General features: G+C 36.5%; 1 protein-coding gene across 2 annotated transcripts; it reads right to left on the bottom strand.

Moving 5' to 3' along the window:
- Positions 1-7,752: 7,752 nt before the first annotated feature.
- On the bottom strand, positions 7,753-21,539 carry LOC107721887 (v-myb avian myeloblastosis viral oncogene homolog-like 1). 2 transcript variants are annotated; one of them, XM_016530086.1, is made up of 16 exons: positions 21,011-21,539; positions 18,296-18,395; positions 17,699-17,770; positions 17,181-17,273; positions 16,505-16,725; positions 16,215-16,401; positions 15,582-15,659; positions 15,082-15,180; positions 14,143-14,370; positions 10,415-10,786; positions 10,189-10,328; positions 9,985-10,099; positions 9,607-9,717; positions 9,352-9,465; positions 9,070-9,249; positions 7,753-8,723 (listed from the first exon to the last, which is right to left on the bottom strand). In XM_016530086.1, the coding sequence occupies exons 1-16, from the start codon at positions 21,031-21,033 to the stop codon at positions 8,598-8,600; spliced, it is 2,259 nt and encodes a 752-aa protein (XP_016385572.1). In that variant the 5' UTR covers positions 21,034-21,539; the 3' UTR covers positions 7,753-8,597. The 2 variants fall into 2 exon arrangements, with proteins under 2 accessions (XP_016385572.1, XP_016385573.1); XM_016530087.1 differs by lacking the exon at positions 15,082-15,180.
- Positions 21,540-22,433: the final 894 nt, after the last annotated feature.

The raw sequence follows: 22,433 nt of genomic DNA on the forward strand, positions 1-22,433 counted from the left end.
AAAAAGAACTAATTAATTCTCTTTCCGGCTCAGACTGCATTGGTTAAAGCGTATAGGGCTGTCACGTGATGAACGATCTACTCGAAAAACCCGAAGACTCGATGGATGAACTAATCAATTCTCTTTCCGGCTCAGACTGCATAGGGTAAGCGTATGCGGCTGTCACGTGATGAACGAACGACTCGGAAAAACCCGAAGACTCGAACCAGATGAACTACTTGACTAATTCCAGTACAGAACCTATAGGATGTTGCGCATGCGCGACTGAACGAATCACTCCCCGAGACGACTCGTTCTTCCCGAGTCACATTAATCGTTCAAGAACGACCCAACACTACAAGACGGCCAGCAGGGCTGCTTCACGGTGACACGTGCGTTACTGAGTTGAGTCATGCCAAACATATAAGCTCGGACAGTGACGCAAACTCTTAATTTTATGAATATGCAACACTATATTTCATACACTATATTCCTTCTGCAGCACATTTGTTTAACAAAGTGGAGCAATTTAGCACAGGACGAAATAACCTGATTGTCTTTGTGATTTAGCTTTTGATTATGTTTCTAGAGGGATGAGCTCATTAAGAATGGCAGTGATTCTGGGGGAGGGCAACAAGGGGTGAGTTTGCCATCATACATAATGAGTCTGCAAATTACAGATCTTTACACAGGTCGACCCCCAACGACACACACAGGCAGCTGCCTGCTCCCCCTCCCAGCATCCCACTCCCTAAACAGGTGGCTCATAGCTCATTAGCTAATAATGCACACAGATAGAACACCAGGCCTGATCAATTCTTGCACAATGGACCCTCCCTGATGGCTTATATGAATTTTATATACACCGCCAGTCAAAAGTTTGGAATAATTAAGAATTTTTAAAAATGTTTTGTTGAAAAAAAAAGTGTCTTATTCACACCAAGGCTTATATTTGATGAAAAATACAGTTTAAAAAATAGTATAGTAAAATATTATTACCATTTAAAAGACCTGTTTTCTATTTTTTTTTTTTTTACAATGAAAAGCATTCTGATGGCAAAGCTGTATTTTCTTTCACTTTTCTCAGTGTCATATAAAAATGATTGCTGAATTGGTGCACAATTATTATCAATTATTGGAGCTGAATTATTAAAAATGTACTTCTGTGATGGCAAAGCTGAATTTTCTGCAGCCATAACAAAAATTATTGGAATATGCTGAATTGGTGCAAAATCAATTATTATTGATGCTGAATTATTAATAATAGTTCTTTGTTATCAATATTGCAAACAATTGTGCTGCTAAATATTACAATTAAATAAATATTGTTTTAAAAATTAAAATTAAAATAAATATCATTATTATATTTTTCTGTATTCTTTGATGAATAGAAAAATTGAAAACAGCATTTATTTGTAAGCCCCCCCACCCCATACATTCATACATATATCCCTATACATATATAGGGATATATGTATGAATGTATATATATATAAAGATATTTAGCAGCAAAAAACTGTTTTCAACATTGATAATAAAAAGTTAAACCGTAGTGTATAAATTGAGCAGGAAACATGTTTATATACAGTTCTTAATTCAATAGAAAGCCTTTTCATGCCTTTTCTCAACTAATAAAACAACGCTGCCAGTGCAATTTCACACTTTTCACCGGTGTGAATTCCTATGTGGTGACTCTCTGGGTTCGGGGGGCTTGTCGAGACCCTGTTTTGAGTGGTCAAGGTGTGGCAGATTAAACCTCGCTGTGGTCCTTTGATTGGTGATGGTCCTGGACCAATGCTGAACAGCCTGTCACTTGTCTCCCCTCGTCAAAGCGCTGGAATCTGGGTCATCAGGAATAAACAGGGCCTTTGTGCTTGTTGTTTCCTCTTTGTGTTCCCCAGCAGAGGCAGGCTACAAGTCCCCTGGGGGGGACGATAGGGAGGAGGGCGCTTTCCTGGCAGTCAGACGTGAGGCCCAGGCACACAGCTATCCCAGCTTGCTCCAGAGGATCTTGTCCAAGCACCATAGGAATAGCCACTGCCAGGGGCCACCAATGGGGCTTTTGAGGCTGATTGAATGACTCTTCCTTTACAGAAGGCATAGGAGAAGTAGTACAGTAGCTGTTTTAGATGCGTATTCTTATTCTTAATAACTCATTATCAGCCCCGTGATATTATATTGGGGGAGACTGGAGGCAATTATTTTCCTTCATAATTCAAAGACTACTACATGTCATCTTTTGGTATAAGGAGCATGTATATATGTGCCAAAGGTAACAGCAATATATTTGCATTTAGACAGAATTAATCATAATATTTCATATTTAATTTAGTAGTCGTAATGTTAAAAGTTGTAAAGGTAGTTGGGGCAATTAAAACACTTAAAATATTTTTTTTTACCACACTGTATCTTAATAAGTGTGCATAAATAAATAGTGTGCATAAATATTCAGTTCATTGCTCAGTAATGTTTGCCTTAATACTGTCAGATTGTAGTAATTTGATAATATACATTTTAAAACAAAGTCAAAACACTACATAGTCTTGAACTAGATATTTAAATAATACTGAAGTAATGTTCATTAGATATTTTAAGGATTTAGTCTTTCAATTCAGGCAGACATTTTTTATTGCATAAATAATAAGTTATAATTGCACTTGATGACTCAATGTCATGATAAATATTGTTGTACAGCTATCAGTGACAGAAATATTTTAAAAAATATATATTTTTATTTGTAAATATTAGTAACATTTAATATTTATTATATTAAGTCATATGTTCCAAAAACTATGATACAGAAAAAACTAAATTCCAAATGTCTTTTTTTCTGAATAGGATAGGTTTAAATTCAAAGTCATCAAAACTTTAGACAGCAAAATTTCTTGTAAAACGCACTACTATAATCTTTGATCAACTTTAAAAAATATCTATTTTTACAGTGTATTTGAGTTTAATAGCTTCAATAACATAATTCTAACAAACACCTATTTCTATGCATTGGTTGATTTGTATATTTTTGTATATTATTATTATTTTTATATATATTGGCTAGAATACATTCTATATTGTGAATAAAAATAAAAATAATCACTTTTTTTCTTGCCTTGTTGCTGTTCAGTGGCACAGAAAAAGTCAGATCAATAAACATGTCAAACTTCTCAATCACTAACATGTATTTAATGTAACAGCAATAATTATCTTCCCATGGACCAGTCTGGCTGCTTTTCTAGAAAAGCCACCAAATCCAATCCTTGTACTTAAGTTTGAAATTAAGTGCTCATCATGCACGCCATATATATTATAAGATTAACTTTTTGCTACTGTTTCCTTTGAATCAGCCCCAGTAACTGACTTTTCTCAGTTTTTAGCTTAATAAGATGCCTTGGCCATCTGCTAAGCTTGGCTTACTGGTCACAATGACTTCAGCTTTCTCCTGGACCCTTATACAGGGCTCTTACAGAACCTTATTAACCCTAATCCACTGATGCAGTGACTGTTGATGTCATATTGATGTGCTACTGCACTTCAGGACCTTCAAAATTGCAAAAGAGTAAATAAGAACACAAAAAAGCATGCATACAGTCAGTCTGCGAAGTGTTCATCTTGCAGCATATGTGTCCTGCAGCTCACCTGAGGAACAGCTGTTCGTCTGGAGAAAGATTTAGATCTGCCCCACCCATAGAACACAGTGTTCACAACCACCACCCCATTCACCAGGTGTCTCCTCACCAGGACAGCCCATTCAAACAAGACAAAATCTGTCTTGGACCACTTTTGGAGTTGCATCCTGTTTCATTAGCAGTGCAGGGTCTATACTATGGAAGCCCCAATTTCTGCCCCAGAATAAAAAACAAAAAAAAAGTAATTGCGACGACTTTTATGACTTTATTTCTCATAATTCGAAGTTTATATCTTACAGTTTTGAGTTAACATCTCACAATTCTGACATTCTCAGAATTGTGAGTTATAACAATTTGCATTTAGAATCACAAAATGCATTTTGTGAATGTAATATGATTTTGTGCACTAGTAATATGAAATTGAATGTACCAAAACACTTATTGAAGGAAATATGCATGTTGTAACATAGACAGATCCTTTTGTCCACGAAAGAGATAAAAACTCAAGAATCCCCCCCAAAAAAGTCAGAATTGTAGATATAGACTCGCATTTCTGGCAAAAGATAGAACTGTGAGAAAATTCTGAGAAAAATAAAATTAGAACTACAAGATAAAACTCGAAAATGCAAGGTATTGCAAGAAATAACAAGAATTGTGAGTCATAAACTCGCAATTCTGAGAAAGAATAAATTCCAACATGTTAACTCAAAATTATGAGATATGGGAATTGTGAAAAAAAAAAAAAAAAGTTGCAATTACCTTTTTTTATCTTTTTATTTTGTGACAGAGACAGGCTTCCATACTAAACTGTGTGCGCAGCAGAATCATTCATACTTACACTGTATATGAACACTATACACAGCACAAATAGGCCTCTGTTTTTTAAAAGGCCCCCCTTTTGCTCTCGAAACTCAAAAATCACCTATCTAAATGAGCTTATTTATAGCTCAGGCTTCTACAGTATAGCTATGTGCCTGGCCAGCTCAGTGTCCAACCTCTCAGCAGTCAGGCAGTCATAACTATTGGAAAGACTGACCTATATTAATAGGCTCCTTTGGCAGTGGAACACTATGCCTGGGTTTCCCGCCTGAACTGTGGGTGCCTGCCAGATGACTGGGTTTGTCACTGCTGCCATAGCCTACCATCTGCTGTCTACTGCACACAATGGCAGGCAATATGCACACAGACCCAAGGGAGGGACTTCACGGGATAGCTCTGTACCACATGCTGCACTGGGACACCTCTAAACACACACACATACATGCAAAGTGTGCATGGTGATATTCCCGCTCATGAGATTATACATGGAAGATCATTATTGCAGTTAAATAAAAAATTATATTAGGAAAAAGAGTGACCAATATTCATTCAGAGTGGTTTTGTCAGTTTTTCAGAGAATAATTTGTCATATCAGTCAGTAATGATACTATTTACGTTTGATGGACCTAGTTTGCCTAAATGTCTTTCATCATTTACTCACCCTCATGTGGTTCCAAACCTGTATAACTTTCTTTCCTCTGTGGAACATAAAAGATATTTTAAGAAATGTCTATGTCCTTTTGTCCATACAATGCATAACCAAATAGGTTTGGTTACCAACATTTTTCAGAAGAAAGTCAACAGTTTTGGAACAACAAGAGGGTGAGTAATGTTACAATTTTCACTTTTGGGTGAACTATGGTATTATTGATTCACTAAAAAGAATCAGTTCATAAGAGTCGTTTGCTTGTAAATCAGAACACATTTGTTTTCTTGTCATTATTTTTATATATATTGTATACTCATTAATAAAGACTGAAAATTCACATTGACTCGATAATTTTTTTTCCCATTGTGTCACTGTAGATTCATCATGAAAAGAGGTAGTTAGCTTTTGAATTTCCATGCCTTTTTCATTCGTTTGCTATTACTGGATACATATTTTAAAGGTCCTTATTCACAATATAAATTTATAAAATATTAATATAAATTTACAACAAATATTTTAGACCCGTGATTAACAAGACAATGTATTCAATAATATGTTCCCAGTTCTTTTTCAGAACTTCTCCTCCTTGAAACATCCCAAATACATAAAGCCATCACAAATAGTACACATAAATATTACAGTAAATGTATAAGCCGGACAGTAAACGCAGAGGCATTTTTTCTACTTGTAGACCAATAATCACATCAATCAAGGTCAAGGCTTGGATTTCAACCTAAAGATTAAAGTTCTTTCTAAATTTACACATCACTGTCAGAGAATACAACAGGTGTTTGTTTTGCGTTGAGCCAAAATGGCTTCAGTAGCCATCAAGCACACGGTGCACTGTACAAAAGCCCAAACCAGCCAACCAATTTATCCCCAATGGGCCTTTGACATCTCTCAAGCCTGCATTGACCATCTGAAAAATACAATAGCAAAGTGTTCTCTAAATTTGAAAGAAACATATAAGAGCACATGTGTTATAGGCTTGTAATGGCCGTCAGCAGCAGAAGGCATGTCAGTGGGGCCTTGTGCCCCTCTATTCAGGGGAAATTGAGTGAATGGGCCTGCAAAACCAACAGACATGCAGAACAATAGAGCCAAAAGACATTATTTCATGGGCGAGTGGGCCTCTTTAGAGAGAGCAGCTGACCTGTGGAGAGCTGTGTTGTTCAGGGAGGGTGTGGGTCCACGGACCCCAAGGGCAGAGATTGCGCCACCCCCCCGGCCCAGTGACAGCGGATAACCATCAACTCAAGAGACCTCAACTTCCATTACCGCTGTAAACACCTGGCCTTCAGAAGAGAACAGGACTCTTTGAGGTCTTTTGCAGTGTGACATGAATGAGAAGGTGATTATTAGATGAAAAATTAGGTGCTGGGAAGGATGGAAGTGCTGTCAATCAAAAAGTTAAATACTGTTTGAATCAGTTTCAGAGAATAAGCCAAGACCTATAAAGAAAAATACACAAATGGCACATTTTGAAGAGCATATTTTTTATTTTTAGGTATGTGAATGACAACATGGCTATTGGCGAGTTGGTTGTAATATCAAAGAAGCAGGTTATAATTGTTCAGCGGAAAATAATGTCAAATACGCAACATTGCATGAGAAATGAGTGTCAGTTGAAGTGTGCTGCTTGTTTTCATGCATGTCAGATTGCTACATATTCTTGCTTCCCTCAAGTCTACAGACCAACAAACATTTTGACAGTAAAATGAAGACAAGCGAAGACATATTAAACAGTTATCTACAATGTTACGTGAGCCAAAATAAATGAATCTTTCGGTAACAAAGATACGGTGAGGGACACGCGTAGTGTTTCTTTGAATACAGATGGTCAGTTTTTGCATTCCAATATCGGGTTACAATTAGCAAAAATAAACTTTTTACAAAACATTTTCCTCAATTTGAATAAGACAAATGTGTTATTTGTAACCCAAAATGTAACTCTAATACTGCCAAATCCTTCAGCATAAGGGTTTTTCTTTTGCTCAGACTAACTTATCATTGTGAATAACCTGAAACTATTTTACATGGGTTCTTCTCAGTGTAAAATAATAAAGCAAGACATTTCATTCAACATTTCACTTCATATGAGAGCAAAGCAATTGTCCTACACTTCCTTCAGCCAATTGTGCTTGTGTCCATTCCGTAACTCTCAGTAGCAGCGAGCAAAACCTTACAAACGTTTTTCCAGAGCGAGAAAGTGGAAGAGAGAAACTACGTTTACACCATTTTTCCCTTCAGATGACGTCCTGACATGTCAGTGTTAATGATATGTTTAAATACATTCAGCCACCAATAAAAATCCCCACATACAACAAAATGTAAACACTACAGAGGGCATAAAACAATAGATATTAATGACAAACCAACATTTATATATTTTTAAAAAAGTGCAATTTCCCCACATTTTGGAGGCTGAATGCTGCTTGCTGCTACTTTCACGGTCAACCAATTGGTGTAAAGAGGACGGAACCTTTGAAAGGATCTTAAACTTACTGTACAGGCCAAGAAATTAGTGGCAGTGTTATTGAAATCAGAAATATGTAATGGAAGGTAGTCAAATATTTAACAGAAAAGATATATAATTAATTATTTTCTTTATATCTTTGAAATAAATAAATTTGTAAAGATTTAATAAATAGAACCTACAGCTCTAAACGAAAAAATCTCATCTACGTATCTGTTCTTGGAACGTGTTATTTATAATGCAACATGTGCATTAATATCGGTACCAAACATGATTTTGGCTAAACTGAGAACATTTTTATAAGCAGCGAAGATGCTGGATTTATACTTCAGTTGCAAACATGCAAGTCAACAATTTTACGCCTCTCCAAGTACAATTCATTTAAACAACCTTCACTTTGGAGCAAAAAAAAAAAAGGAACACAAAAATAAATTGATCGAGGTACCTTCCAGTAGACGTTAACTTAGCAGATTCATGCTATACAATACATTCAGTGAGTGTCCTACTCGTAAAAAAATTTTTTTTTAAATAAAATAAAAGTAATCGGGGTGGAACCTTTGTTACGTTTGGAGCGGAAACGATTACGTTGCAAGTGCTATCCAGTTACTCCTCAACACTGTCTCTGCTCCTCACCCTAACAAACAACCACAGTAGTGCAATACTGCCAGTGCTCACCTATCCTTAACACCAGTCTCTAAAATCCTCTAAAAAGAGCTTAAAAACTATCTGAAAATGTCAATTATATGATTTATTCCTTCTTTAAAAAGTTAATTGAAAGCAGCCCTTAAAATCAGCACACTAAAAATGGATAAAAATAACTGTTAAAATACTGTTAGCTAAATTCTGCAAATCTAGTGCTATTTGTATTTTGACTACATATGACTACATTTCAATACATTTTTTTTTTCTTAAGCGGTACATTGTTATATCAATAGGTGTTTAGCAAACATCATAGTGAGTGTTTTCTGTTTCCTTCACCAGATTGTCTGAGAGGTTAAATGTCGGTGTGATAGAGGAAAAGAGGAGGGTTGCTGTAGTGCAGTAATGACGTTCAAAGGACGAGAGCTCTGGAAATGCAGGTGGTGGGGTTGGTGTTTAAGTAACGCCTGGCCTGCTCGGTCATGATCAGCTGATCCTCCGTTTTCCCAAAAACCACCGCCTCCCACTCGCTGTTGACCTGTTGGTTATGTAAATAGGTATTTGAGCTTGACCAGGTGTTGTTATTGTTAACTAAAACAACTATAATTATTTATTATTATACATATATTATAGTTGCTTTATTATTATTAGCAAACTGAAATTAAGCTAGGGCAAAAAAATATATAGATATATAAATATATATATATAAATAAATAAAAGAAAAAATAAATGAAAAACAAATGTTAAAAAAAGGTTTCTTAAAAATGCAAAATTTAATTACATTTTATTTTGGGTTAATGAAAGTCAATTATGTGTTGGCTATATTGGATATAAATAGATTAATGTCTTATCAGATTCTTTCCTGAGTGAAATGAGTGAATTACCAGAGCGGGTGTTTGGTAAGGTGGGCTCCTTTGGGTCAAGTTTCCTCTCTTGTCCTGTGGGCTGAGGGAGTGAACTATGGAAAATGATTCCTTCAGGGATGCAGGAGAGCAAGAGTTCTCCTCTTTCTCTGTCAATGGCATCATGAGCATGGATCTGGTCAGTAGGTCGTCACTGCGAGACTAAAAGAGAGGCGAAGAGGGAAAACAAAAGCATTGCAAACTCAAAAAGGAAAAAACACTAATGAAGCATCGTTAGTTTGTAAAGTAGGATAACGGCCTTACCGCTCCATTGTTGTTAATCTGCTGTTGTGGAAACAGTTGTACATTTAAACAGCCTTTTTCCCAGCTGTCCAGTACCAAAGACTTTCTGACTTTCCTTGCTGGAGCATCCATCTGCTGTGAACCCCAAATGACACAGTTTAAAAATAAAAACGAGTGTTCAATTTAAGAGTTAACATTAGGTAAAAGCTGTTGAACATTTAAGCTAAACCCATTTGCATGACTGTGAGAACAAATATGTAAGAAAGTGGCCTGTACCTCATAAGATCTGTACTGAGGTTGGTTCTGCACTTGTGTGAAGATGTCAGCCCCGGTTTCCTCTTTCAGAACCTCTCTGATGTCCTCCTCAAGAAGTGCCAGTGGTTGGGGCTGAACACACAAATGTAACATATCAAAAGGCAAAATAACGAGCGAAGCACCGGATAAACGTATGAATAGCCTTTATAGGTGAAACTTATGTAACCTATCAAGTTAATATTTAACCTAAAAATTCAAAGAAATTGAAAAATGAAGCCTGTTTTTGGGATTGTTAAAATATTATATATTTATATACAATTTTTTTTGACAAATATATATAAATAGCTGTAGGCCTCTTAATGATGACACAGCTTCAAAATGTTTTTCATTCGGACTTACCACCATTCTTAACGGGCCATGCATCTTCTCCTGGGCGGCCAGGGCGTTTTTGAAAGGAGTGGGTGTTCTTGGAGTGTGGACTGTGATGTTCTTATGGAGTTTTGGGGTCCTGAATCTGTAAAGACAATAGTATCAGTCATTTCTTGATTCTGAGATTGTCAGCTCGATATTCTCAAACAGCAGAGGTGAAGAATAATGCCTGACCCTGCATTCTCCTTCTGGTGTTTTGGTGTGGTCTCTCTATGATGGGGTGTGTTGAGGAGGCATTTCTGTCCACACACTGGAGTGGATGTAAAAGCAGGATTGTCGAGGCTCAAGGGCTCACCACCAGACACATTGAAGAACTAAATGGGTGAAAAATAAAAGTTTTGACTGAATTCAAACATTTCTGTGGCCTAAAAGGTGTTTTGTGTTATAAATCTAGCCATACCTGAGAGGGTGAGAATGGCAGGCCTTTGACAGGGGTGTTTTTTGGTGAGTTCCCACTGTTGTCTATGTATGCACAGCTCCTTTCATCTGCAGGTGACTGATCTCCTCTCTCTCTCCTCTTCTTTGTCATGATGGACGGTGGTGGAGAGCTGAATCTGTCCATGCAGGTGTTAGAAGGAGCCACAGACTTGCCCTGGTTCACCGCAGCACACTGCCTGCTCATCGCGGGGACAGTGGGAGCATTTATTGGATAGGCCAGGCTTTCTGTGCACCTCTCCAGGGTCGTACAAACATCAGTGGGGTTAGTGGACTTTGGAAAGGGGCCTCCCTCAGTGAGATCAAAGCTGGTCACATCACTCCAGGCCAAAGGATCCTGAAGCATGAAAACATATGCAAAACATTTACCATACTTTCATTAGGTGATGAGTAAAAATATGCATCTTTGATATCATTTTACTAAACTGAACTAAATAACTAAATTTATGATGATGAGTAAATTATATGTAAGCAGTATTGACACAAGTATACTTTACAGTATTTAATCAAAAATACGGTAAAAAGGCAACTGGGAAAAATAGAAAATATGAAATCGGTTACATCTATTATAAATTCATACCCAACCTAAAATAAATACCACCATTTTTAAGTTGAACATACTTTAAGGGTGTGACACTTTGGAAAAAAGACCAAATGCAGTTTCAAAAACAATGAATTTATCTATATATATATATTTTTTTAGGGATGCAAATTATAGGTACAGTTAGGGTTGGGTACCGAAACCCGGTACCAATATGGCACCGGTACCTACAGTGGGTACGGAAAGTATTCAGACCCCCTTAAATTTTTCACTCTTTGTTATATTGCAGCCATTTGCTAAAATCATTTAAGTTAATTTTTTTTCCTCATTAATGTACACACAGCACCCCATATTGACAGAAAAACACAGAATTGTTGACATTTTTGCAAATTTATTAAAAAAGAAAAACTGAAAAATGCTCAGTATTTAGTAGAAGCACCCTTTTGATCCAATACAGCCATGAGTCTTTTTGGGAAAGATGCAACAAGTTATTCACACCTGGATTTGGGGATCCTCTGCCATTCCCTCTTGCAGATCCACTCCAGTTCTGTCAGGTTGGATGGTAAACGTTGGTGGACAGCCATTTTTAGGTCTCTCCAGAGATGCTCAATTGAGTTTAAGTCAGGGCTCTGGCTGGGCCATTCAAGAACAGTCACAGAGTTGTTGTGAAGCCACTCCTTCATTATTTTAGCTGTGTGCTTAGGGTCATTGTCTTGTTGGAAGGTAAACCTTAGTTCCAGTCTGAGGTCCTGAGCACTCTGGAGAAGGTTTTCGTCCAGGATATCCCTGTACTTGGCCGCATTCATCTTTCCCTCGATTGCAACCAGTCGTCCTGTCCCTGCAGCTGAAAAACACCCCCACAGCATGATGCTGCCACCACCATGCTTCACTGTTGGGACTGTATTGGACAGGTGCCTGGTTTTCTCCACACATACCGCTTAGAATTAAGGCCAAAAAGTTCTATCTTGGTCTCATCAGACCAGAGAATCTTATTTCTCACCATCTTGGAGTCCTTCAGGTGTTTTTTTAGCAAACTCCATGCGGGCTTTCATGTGTCTTGAACTGAGGAGAGGCTTCCGTCGGGCCACTCTGCCATAAAGCCCCGACTGGTGGAGGGCTGCAGTGATGGTTGACTTTCTACAACTTTCTCCCATCTCCCGACTGCATCTCTGGAGCTCAGCCACAGTGATCTTTGGGTTCTTCTTTACCTCTCTCACCAAGGCTCTTCTCCCCCGATAGCTCAGTTTGGCCGGACAGCCAGCTCTAGGAAGGGTTCTGGTCATCCCAAACGTCTTCCATTTAAGGATTATGGAGGCCACCGTGCTCTTAGGAACCTTAAGTGCAGCAGAAAGTTTTTTGTAACCTTGGCCAGATCTGTGCCTTGCCACAATTCTGTCTCTGAGCTCTTCAGGCAATTCCTTTGACCTCATGATTCTCATTTGCTCTGACATGCACTGTGAGCTGTAAGGTCTTATATAGACAGGTGTGTGGCTTTCCTAATCAAGTCCAATCAGTATAATCAAACACAGCTGGACTCAAATGAAGGTGTAGAACCATCTCAAGGATGATCAGAACAAATGGACAGCACCTGAGTTAAATATATGAGTGTCACAGCAAAGGGTCTGAATACTTAAGACCATGTGATATTTCAGTTTTTCTTTTTTAATAAATCTGCAAAAATGTCAACAATTCTGTGTTTTTCTGTCAATATGGGGTGCTATGTGTACATTAATGAGGAAAAAAAATTAACTTAAATGATTTTAGCAAATGGCTGCAATATAACAAAAAGTGAAAAATTTAAGGGGGTCTGAATACTTTCCGTACCCACTGTAACCTCTAAATATGGTGGTTTTTTTCTGGCGGTATTTTGTGATTTATGGAGCGATTAAAAGAGAGATCCCCTCAGTAAAAGCCTTTAACTCTAATATGTAAAAAAAAAATTGGACCAGGCTTTATGCAATGTTCAGTTTATTATTCTGGAAATATATGCAAATGAGTGCATATTTAATTAGATAATGCAACGTTTGCATATGTGAACATAATGTTACAGAAAACTTAAAGGCTTCATTTGGCCAAAAAATTTAAATTGTCATCATTTCCTTACATCAAGTTGTTCCAAACCTGTATGAGTGTTTGAGCACAGAAAAATATATTTTGAAGAGTGTAGGTAACCAAACAGTTGATGGTAGCCATTGTATTTTTGCATACTGTGGCTACTGTAAACCATAAACTGTTTGGTTACCAACATTCTTCAAAATATGTTTTTTGAACATTAAAGCATGTCAACATATTCTGTTACACCAAACACACAAAATAATGATCTTTAAAATAGCATCATATGACCCCTTTAACTAAGCTAAACATGCTTAAATTAAAATGCCTAAAGCTAAACCTCCCTTGTATTCACATTTCTAAACCTGTTGTCTAACAAAAGAGAAAAAGTATAACATTTTTACTCCACAACACCAGTCAAATGTTTTCTTTTGTGATCTGATGAGGCTACTTGTCACAGAATGAGGCAGAAAATATTTTCCATATGCTACTTTAAGCATTCTAATATTGTGTATAATTTTGGCGCATCAGGGAGCGCTCTCAGGATGCGGTGTATTTAAATATTTTTGAATGAGCGTTTGCACTGTTTACTTTCACTTTCAATTTCGCGATCACACGCACTCTGTGTAAAGGGAGCACATCTTACAAGATCAGATAAAAAACTTGACCCTCTAACATTTGCACTCTCTATTCTATTTCTATTCTAATGGCCAATCCATCATTTTTTGGGGGAATTTTTATTTATTTTTTAACAAGTATCGGTTCAGGCACCGTTTATGCACCGGAACCGTTTTAAAAGTATCGATTTGGCACCGTTATCGAAAAAACCCCAAACGATACCCAACCCTAGGTATAGTACTATATCAGATATCGGACAACATGCTGTTAAAATTTACTTGTGGTCTTTAAAATAATTGATTTTAGTTTTTGATGTTTTATTTTAATATTGTCCAGAACTAACTATTTTGATAACAATATTAATGCAATATTAATATTCAACTTGTATAAATAACAGAAATATTATAACATATTTTCATAAATAATACAAATATGCTATAGTATATACATATTATACTAGATTTTTGTAATTCTCTGCTTACAGAGTCAATAAGCTCCATGGTCTCTGCAAACTCTGGGATGGTCTCTAGTGTGGACAGCACAGCACTGGCCTCAGCAGCCAGGAACTTGCTGGGAGAGACAGGAAGAGGCATCGTAGCAGGCTGGCCCTCCTCTAAACGACACAGCTCGACCCCTCTGCCCTCCACACTCTCTGTGGTGGTGGTATCATCGGGCAGGCTGTCCGTCCAGCTGGAGTATCTCTGGGGATTCTGTATAGAACCAAACATTCATGTCAGTGAGGAGAGAGAGATTATGATAAAAATATAAGATAAATAAAGATCAACAAGATAAAACTGCAGTGATCTGACATCTGAGCCAATAAACCTACACTACTTAACTTATAATATGTGAATTTCATATTACTTTGTGACCATATGCTAAATTCTCTTGTAAACATTTATGATATTAACTGAACAAAGAATAAAAGCGATCTATTCTCTATGGTAATGATACACTGCATTCTTACTGACAATGGACAAGGAAACGGAGAATAATTAAAACCATTCGTTTTCACCTAACCTACAAAATGTATTTAGAACAAACAGAATGAACAAAGAAAAATATATTTATGAAAAGCTAATATTTAATCATACAATACATGCCAACTTATTAAGTTAATAATATTATTTATAATAAAATATCTTATAATATGCAGGGAAAATATGTATAGTGAATATAATTTTGAGATAATATGAAGAATATATTACAAATAATAAATAAGTGCAAAAAAAAAACATGCTTTCATGCCTCAAAGCTGTCACTTGCTGTAGTTTTAGCCAATAAAACCACAAAGGAGGGTGTGAGGCAGGGAGGCAGTGAAGGCGGGTAGAAATGAGGGTATGGGGGAGTAAAATGGGGAATGAGGGAAGGCGATGGGACCTATAGAGCACTATTCTACGCGCACACACAGTGTTTCTTACACGAGGGCCCGACTGTCTTCTGACTTCACTCTCAGCTGACATTAGCAACAGCTCTAGCTCCTTAATTCTTTTCTCTTTGTCTGGGTCGTCATGGCAAGGCTGTGAGGAAGAAGATCCAGGGGGAAGAGGCGGAAAGAGAGACCGAGACACAAACTTTACTGACAATTTCACGCGACTTTTATAAGGTCCTGAATTTCACCAAGCAAAACCACTCAGGATTCAGATGCCTTTAAGGTCTTTGATATTACATTACATTAATGCCAATATGTTCCAAAAGCTATTTTACAATGCATACAAATTCGTAAAACTGCATTGGTGAAATTCACATAAGGAGCAGTTTAACACCACACCACACACATGCAGATTAAACAATTATACACAAACATATGAGATTGATTTTTTTTAATTAATAAAGAAGACAAACAGACTTCAGAAAGCAGAAAGTTCAGAGATATAGAAAAGATTGAAGCATGCTGTGAGAACTGCACCATGGGACTTACCGACATAAAGCTAGAGATCTCGACACTAATGTTTTCCATACACTGGCCACTTTGTGAACCATACGGATATCTGGGTGGCTGCCAATCAAAAACAATATAAAAGCTTGTATGTTAAATACTTCACATCTGATATTTATTAAATTAAGCATAAATAGAGCTTCAGTTGAAAATTATTGTTAGATTAATGGATGATATTAAAATTCTATAATATTTTGTCGAAATAAATTCAAAATAAAATACCAAAAACTAAAATCAATTATTTTAAATGCTACAAGTGAATTTAGGCATCATGTTGTGATGCCTAAATTCACTTGTAGCATTCAAAATAATTGATTTTAGTTTTTGGTATTTTATTTTGAATTAATATAATTAATTATTAGAGTTTTTAAACATTAACATTAAATGAACTTAAGATGATAGCAAAGTAATCTAAATGTAAAAATAAGGGAAACTAGCATGCATAATAAATATTGACCGATAGCAATATATATATATAACTCTAATCCCTAAATATAAACTATAATCTATAAAATTACTGGTAATAGATTTTAAGTAAATTCATGTATGTATGAAAAAATAAGTATGACACATATAATACTGATGCAAACACAGCTTCACTGTGAGTGTTATCACCTGTGATTGGCCACTCATGATCATTTGATTCTGGTCATGTTGATATTCCACAGTTGGACTGGATTTGGGTCGTTTCTTCTGGCCAGGGTCACTGCTGTAGCTCTTGCTGCTCTCCTGCAAATAACCCTCATGTTCCACCTTCCTGCGCATGGTGGAGTTCCAATGATTCTTAATGGAGTTGTCTGTCCTATAAGAGTCCGGTCAGGTAAAGGTCATTCTTTGACCTACACAGACATTCTGATATTCTTCTATATTCTGCATAGGTTTTGAGTTCAAATAGAGCTTTTTACCGTCCAGGAAGCAGTTTTGAGATCTCAGCCCACCGGTTGCCCAGACGTTTATGAGCTTCATAGATAATATGATCCTCTTCCTGGGTCCAGGAGGATTTCTTCACTTCTGGGTTGAGGTGATTGTGCCAGCGCTCTCGGCACTGTTTGCCTATGCGGCCCTGTAAGTGCTTGGCAATCACTGACCACCGTTTGGGCCCATACTTGTGAACCAGCTCAATCACCTGTTGAGATGTAAAACAGATGATCAGAACACAAGTGACACTAAAGACTGGAGTAATGGATGCCAAATGCAGTCTTGGTGAGCATAAGAGGTTTCTTTCAAAAACATTTTTAAAAAAGTCTTACTGACCCCAAACTTTTGAACGGTAGTGTATGTACAACCTCTAGATTATTAACATTATAAGCTGAATAGGGCAGAAAGTGACTTTTCATGTTTATAAGAGTGTCAGTTCTTCTGGAATGGTGTCATGCAACTTCTAAACAGTGTGTTGTAGGATACTGCAACAAAAGCTTTCATTTCTTTTGGTGGTAGAGGAGGAGAACAATGAATTTTGCACTCTAAAACTCAGAATCAAGACTATGAGATCATCACACCCCGCCCAAATCCGTCATTTTTGCCATTTATTCATCCATCTCTGTCTTCCTCTGAGGACACAGAACACCCGGCTTGTCTTACCCTCTGATCCTCCTCTTTTGTCCAGGGTCCTTTCACCAGCTCCGGGTTGAGCACCTTTTGCCAACGGTGCTGACATTGACCATCTGTCCTAGTCTGTCAAAGTGCAACAAAATCCCACATCAACACCTGCAGCTAATACACCTATAATAACATCTTTACTAACACACAGGCCTGTCACTAACTATACAACATACATTTAACAATAGTTCCACTGAAATTCTATCTAGTATTTCCACTGCAACAGTATTTTTCAGTCTAAAGATATTTATAAAGAACTTGATATGTGGCTTTTTGGATGTTTTTATAATAAAATAGTATAGTATGGTACAGTATAGTAACATTTAATTTCATTTGAAATCTTTTAAATTATACTTCCGAAAATTGGCTCCTTCAGAAAGATTAATATGTATGTGAAATAATAAAAAAAGCACTTCATAGCTCCACTAGAATATTCCAGACACATTTTAAAAATGCTTTCAAAGTAATGATTAAGCAGCTGATACATGCAAGTTACTTACTGGGAAATAATTGGCGATTAATTTCCAAGCATCAGTTCCGTGTTGCTCAACAAGCTTCTTTAGCTTCTCATCCTGTGCATGAAACAGATATCGTGAGGTTTCCATCTCAGACACAACTAGCAAGCTGTGACAGCAAAACTAACAGCACTTTTGTAATTCCCCACACCTTCCTGTTTCATCATATAAACCCAAGTAGTTTCCTAGTATTATCCCATTTGAAACTTAAAATATCATAGACTGCCATTCAAAAGGTTGTAGTCAGTAAGATTTTTTAATTGTTTTTGAAAGAAGTCCCTTATGCTCAACCAAGACTGCATTTATTTGATAAAAATACAGAAATATTTTTGTGGAAACCATGATACATTTATATTCAGGATTCTTTGATGAAAGGAAAGTTCAAAAGAACGGCATTTATATGAAATAGAAATATTTTGTAACAAAATAAATGTCTTTACTGTCACTTCTAAGCAATTGAATGCATCCTTGGTGAATAGAAGTACTAATTTCTAAGAAAAATAAATGTACAGACCCCAAACTTTTGAATGCTATTGTATGTAGAAGAATTAAAATTAGCATAGAAATGCATGCATAAAGTACCTCATCCCGGGACCATTTAATTTTGCACAGGGTCTTTTTGGAATTCTTGGAGTCTCTGCTGTCAGGGTCCGTAGAATGACGTTCATCATCCTCATCTTCACTGCAGCCATATAACACAAACAGATATTACAGAAAAGGAAGAGTCAAACACAGAGTTTTCTACTTCGTCTTATTGGACAAATATTATCTCACAGAAGCCATTACTCTCAAACTGTCTGCCTGACACAAACCGTTGAGCAGACAAGCATGATCACTCATCTGTAGATACGAGATGCAAATAGTTTAGAAAAGCAGCCCGCTCATTAAACAGGACATGCCTGGGTGTAATTACTCTGCAAGTTGGCAATGCAAGCTACAAAAGTGAATTCAAGCATCATTTAAATTATTCCAGTGCATTAGTTTGCATTTAAATTTTTTATATTTATTTGAAAATAATTTTTTCCATTATCCAAACCTTTACAAAAAGCACATTCAAGTCATGTCCACACAAGTAAATCAAAGTGACAATTGCTTTGCCCAAGACTTCAGTCTATAGGAATGCCTTGTTGCCTGGTAACATTTCACCAACGCAGTGAGGTAGACAGTTTTTAATCAACACCATGCACTGGGTAGTTAAGTCTCCCTGGGATACCAGAGCACAAACTTGATGGAAAACCATTTATCCGATGCTAATAGTGACTATCAACATAAACCAAGCTCAAGCCTTATTTGCTCCAGAGCTGAAAGATTTTCTAAAAGAGCAAGGAAGGAACAAGGAAGTCTAATCATTAAAAAAATATGCAACAGCACATTTTACCAGAATGCCTTGCTGTAAACTAAAGTCTAAAGTTGTGAGGAAAAAATGTGTTTAGGTGTATTTTTAGGCCAAAGTCCAACTTTGACTAGAGCGGTACAAATATGGAAGTCCAAAATCCTTCTTGCTGCCAGTCTGCATAATTAGCATTGAAACATTGGCTCTCAGTATTACAAGCCACCCGATGAAAGAAGTGTTTCATTTAAGAAACATGCTTTAGTATGATCTCCACCCTCGAGGAAGGGGTGAGGTGATGAACAAGCCTGTTTTGCTTCAGAGGTGATTTGCTTGCATCATTCAGTCAGGAGGCAGCCCAAAGTAATGCCTGGCCAATGGAAGCACGCAAACAGGATCTGGACACAATTCTAGTCTGTCAGATTAAGGCCTGCAGCTGGTCTAGTTTTTTAAATTACATTCAGATATCTTCCATCAATATGTGAAACATAAATTTACAAATTTACCAACCCCTGATTTAATAGCAACAAAGAGAGGACAAGGGAGGTTCACACACGCATGCACATGTTGGGTTTCCATGTTTTATGGAGTCTTTCCATAGACATAATGACTTTTATACAGTACAAACTGCATACTATATCCCCTAACACTAAGCCTACCCCTAAACATGAGCCTTACAGAAACCTCTGCATTTTTACATAAAAAAATAAAAAATAAAAAATACCAGGGCCACACACACATTAAAATCTCCATTCATCCATAAATAACATAATGTTTTTTTTTTTAGGTACAACAACCAAGCTGCACATCACCTTCCTTTATAAACATCATTGTTTGGAAAATCGGACTGGCACAGTTTTATAAACCAAACTAGATATGAATAAGTGCTTGTATGTCAAATATTACACACAAGATGGATATACTCAGTCCTTCAGTTACAACTCTAATACACAGATTAATATATAGTCAAATGCTTCTTGTTTACCTCTAAATACCTTGTTTACCCCTAAATTTGATAAGTTATATATTAATTTCTAGTGACTATATTTTTTCCTCCTTAATCCCTCCAAATCAAGCTGAATTATAGGCTTTATACATTTTCAGAAATGTATTTGAGTGTAAAAGTATAACAAACACGTACATTTTTACAAAGAGTAAGATACAAGTAATTAAATATTCACGATCTGCTTAACCTATTTTATACCTAAATGTTGATGGTCTAATAATGTAGTTATTATGTAATGACCTATAAAGGCAGCAGGACACAACTGGTTCATCTAATACCATAATCCACTTGCACTTGCACCTTCCCATATTTCTGTTTTGGGATCACTCTCACTTGTAGATGAATTTAAAACTTTTTTTATTCACTGATCACTAGTTTCGTTTAATTTTCGGACCAAGTTTACGAAATAGCCGGTTAGCATGCTAGTTCACTCCAGCTGTACTGTTCAATAGGGGACAGCTAGGCTAATCGCTAGCATTCAGGCTAACACAATAATCTACTAAGAAACGGTTTGACAAATTACATTTGGCATGAGGAAACATGACTGTAGATATAGCAATAAAAAAAATTTTTTTTTAACACTTTTAGTGAGTCTTTGGATCATGATCATCCTTGTGTGTCAGCAGGTGTAACATGATACGTCACAGGGATCGTACTGTCATAGCATACCAAATATCAACATTTATTAACGTTTTAGGTGATATTGTGCAATTAAATTCTTAATTACTCTTATTTTGAGCTTTACTGTTGCCATAGCAATTTCTGTTGTGACGCAAAGAACTCATATTGAAAACTCCAGATATAACGTTAAACAATCTATACGATATCCCGATGTTTTGTAAGTTGGACATCAACATAAGATCTGTACATTTGCACACAATCCATAAGATAGCAAATATCATTCTTATTTATATGATTTTGATTAAGTTTACAAGGCACCGTATAAGATCCATCATCTCACCTGCGAGACTTCATACTGGCCATGACAACTGTGTTCAAGCCCAGTTCTTTTCAAAGGGAAAAGTCTTTAAAACATCCAATGTTGCAATTCTTCTTGAAATCAAAACACACAGCTGATATTTATCCACACATGCTACTGTCACACATGTGTCTATTTTCCGTGAAAAGCTTCAGATCCGTACAGTCACATCCCCGAGAGCGATTATGCAATAAATATTACAACGTAAAACGTCCTTCCAGAATGCTTGTTATTAAATAATAAAAGTAAAAAAATAATACTTCCAATGCGATCTCAAAATAGTACAGGAAAAAAGTCCATCAATATAACTCTGTGTTAGTCTTGCCCGCCTTGAACGCGCGCGCACACCCCCTCTGTACTGTCACTCTGTTCTCAGCGCCTGTGTTTTTTCCTCTCATTCTGTGTCATTTTTTGTCCATCCCGCCGAATCTCGCGCCCAGCCTCCTTCCGGAAACGGGTTTGAATCTGCGCACGCGGCCTCGCCGCTGATTGGTGGAAAGAGGTAGGCGGAGCAGCGCGCTCTTGTTGAACAGCAACTGCTGACGCCCTTTTTATTTGCATGCAGCTAATGGTAGTATGAAATTATACTTGTGTTTACTGCTAAAACTTTTTGTTTAAATAAATCATCTAAAGGTATTTTGTAGTGAAGAATACGCTTTATTGGCAGGTTTTGAATATAATTTACAGCACTGCGACGTAAAAATGTTCTTATTGAACATTTTACAGAGCTTTCTAATTATGTAAGTCCTTGCTGCCCTCTTGCGGATATTTTGTGATTTTATTTTGTCTTTGGAAATTTAAAGATGAATATATCTGCTTTGTTTGACATAAAATGTATTAATTTGTTAAAAACAAACAGACAAATTACTTACAGTTTAACAAACGTTTGCCTTGCCGTGTTACATATTTCCTACATGCCTTTCTATTTTAATGATGAATTGCACTTTCAACATACTACATACTCTCAATAATATAATATTTAGTGTGTGTGTGTAATATATATATAGTAATTAACATATTTAATATAGTATATTAGTATAATATCCTACATACTTTTCTATTTTAGTCATGAGGAATTGCACTTTCAACATATCTCAATAATATAATATAATATAATAATATTTAGTATGTGTTGTGTGTACATATATTCTTCTCTATTTTAGTCATGAGGAATAGCACTCCATCATATCATATAAAAGTTTAGAATGTAATATTATATATAGTTGTCACAACAGAACCTAAAACAGTAAAACAAATATAAATACATATAAATAATATAATATAAAATGTGACTGACTGTATGCGTGACAGTTCTGCCGCTAGATGGTGCTGTTGCTCATGTTCCTTTACAACATTATTATTCTTCGTCCCTCGCGTTTAGTCGCGTGACTGCTTGTTTCGGAAC

This window comes from Sinocyclocheilus rhinocerous, unplaced genomic scaffold, assembly GCF_001515625.1.
Source record: "Sinocyclocheilus rhinocerous isolate Xijiao unplaced genomic scaffold, SAMN03320098_v1.1 scaffold90, whole genome shotgun sequence".
NCBI lineage: Eukaryota > Metazoa > Chordata > Actinopteri > Cypriniformes > Cyprinidae > Sinocyclocheilus > Sinocyclocheilus rhinocerous.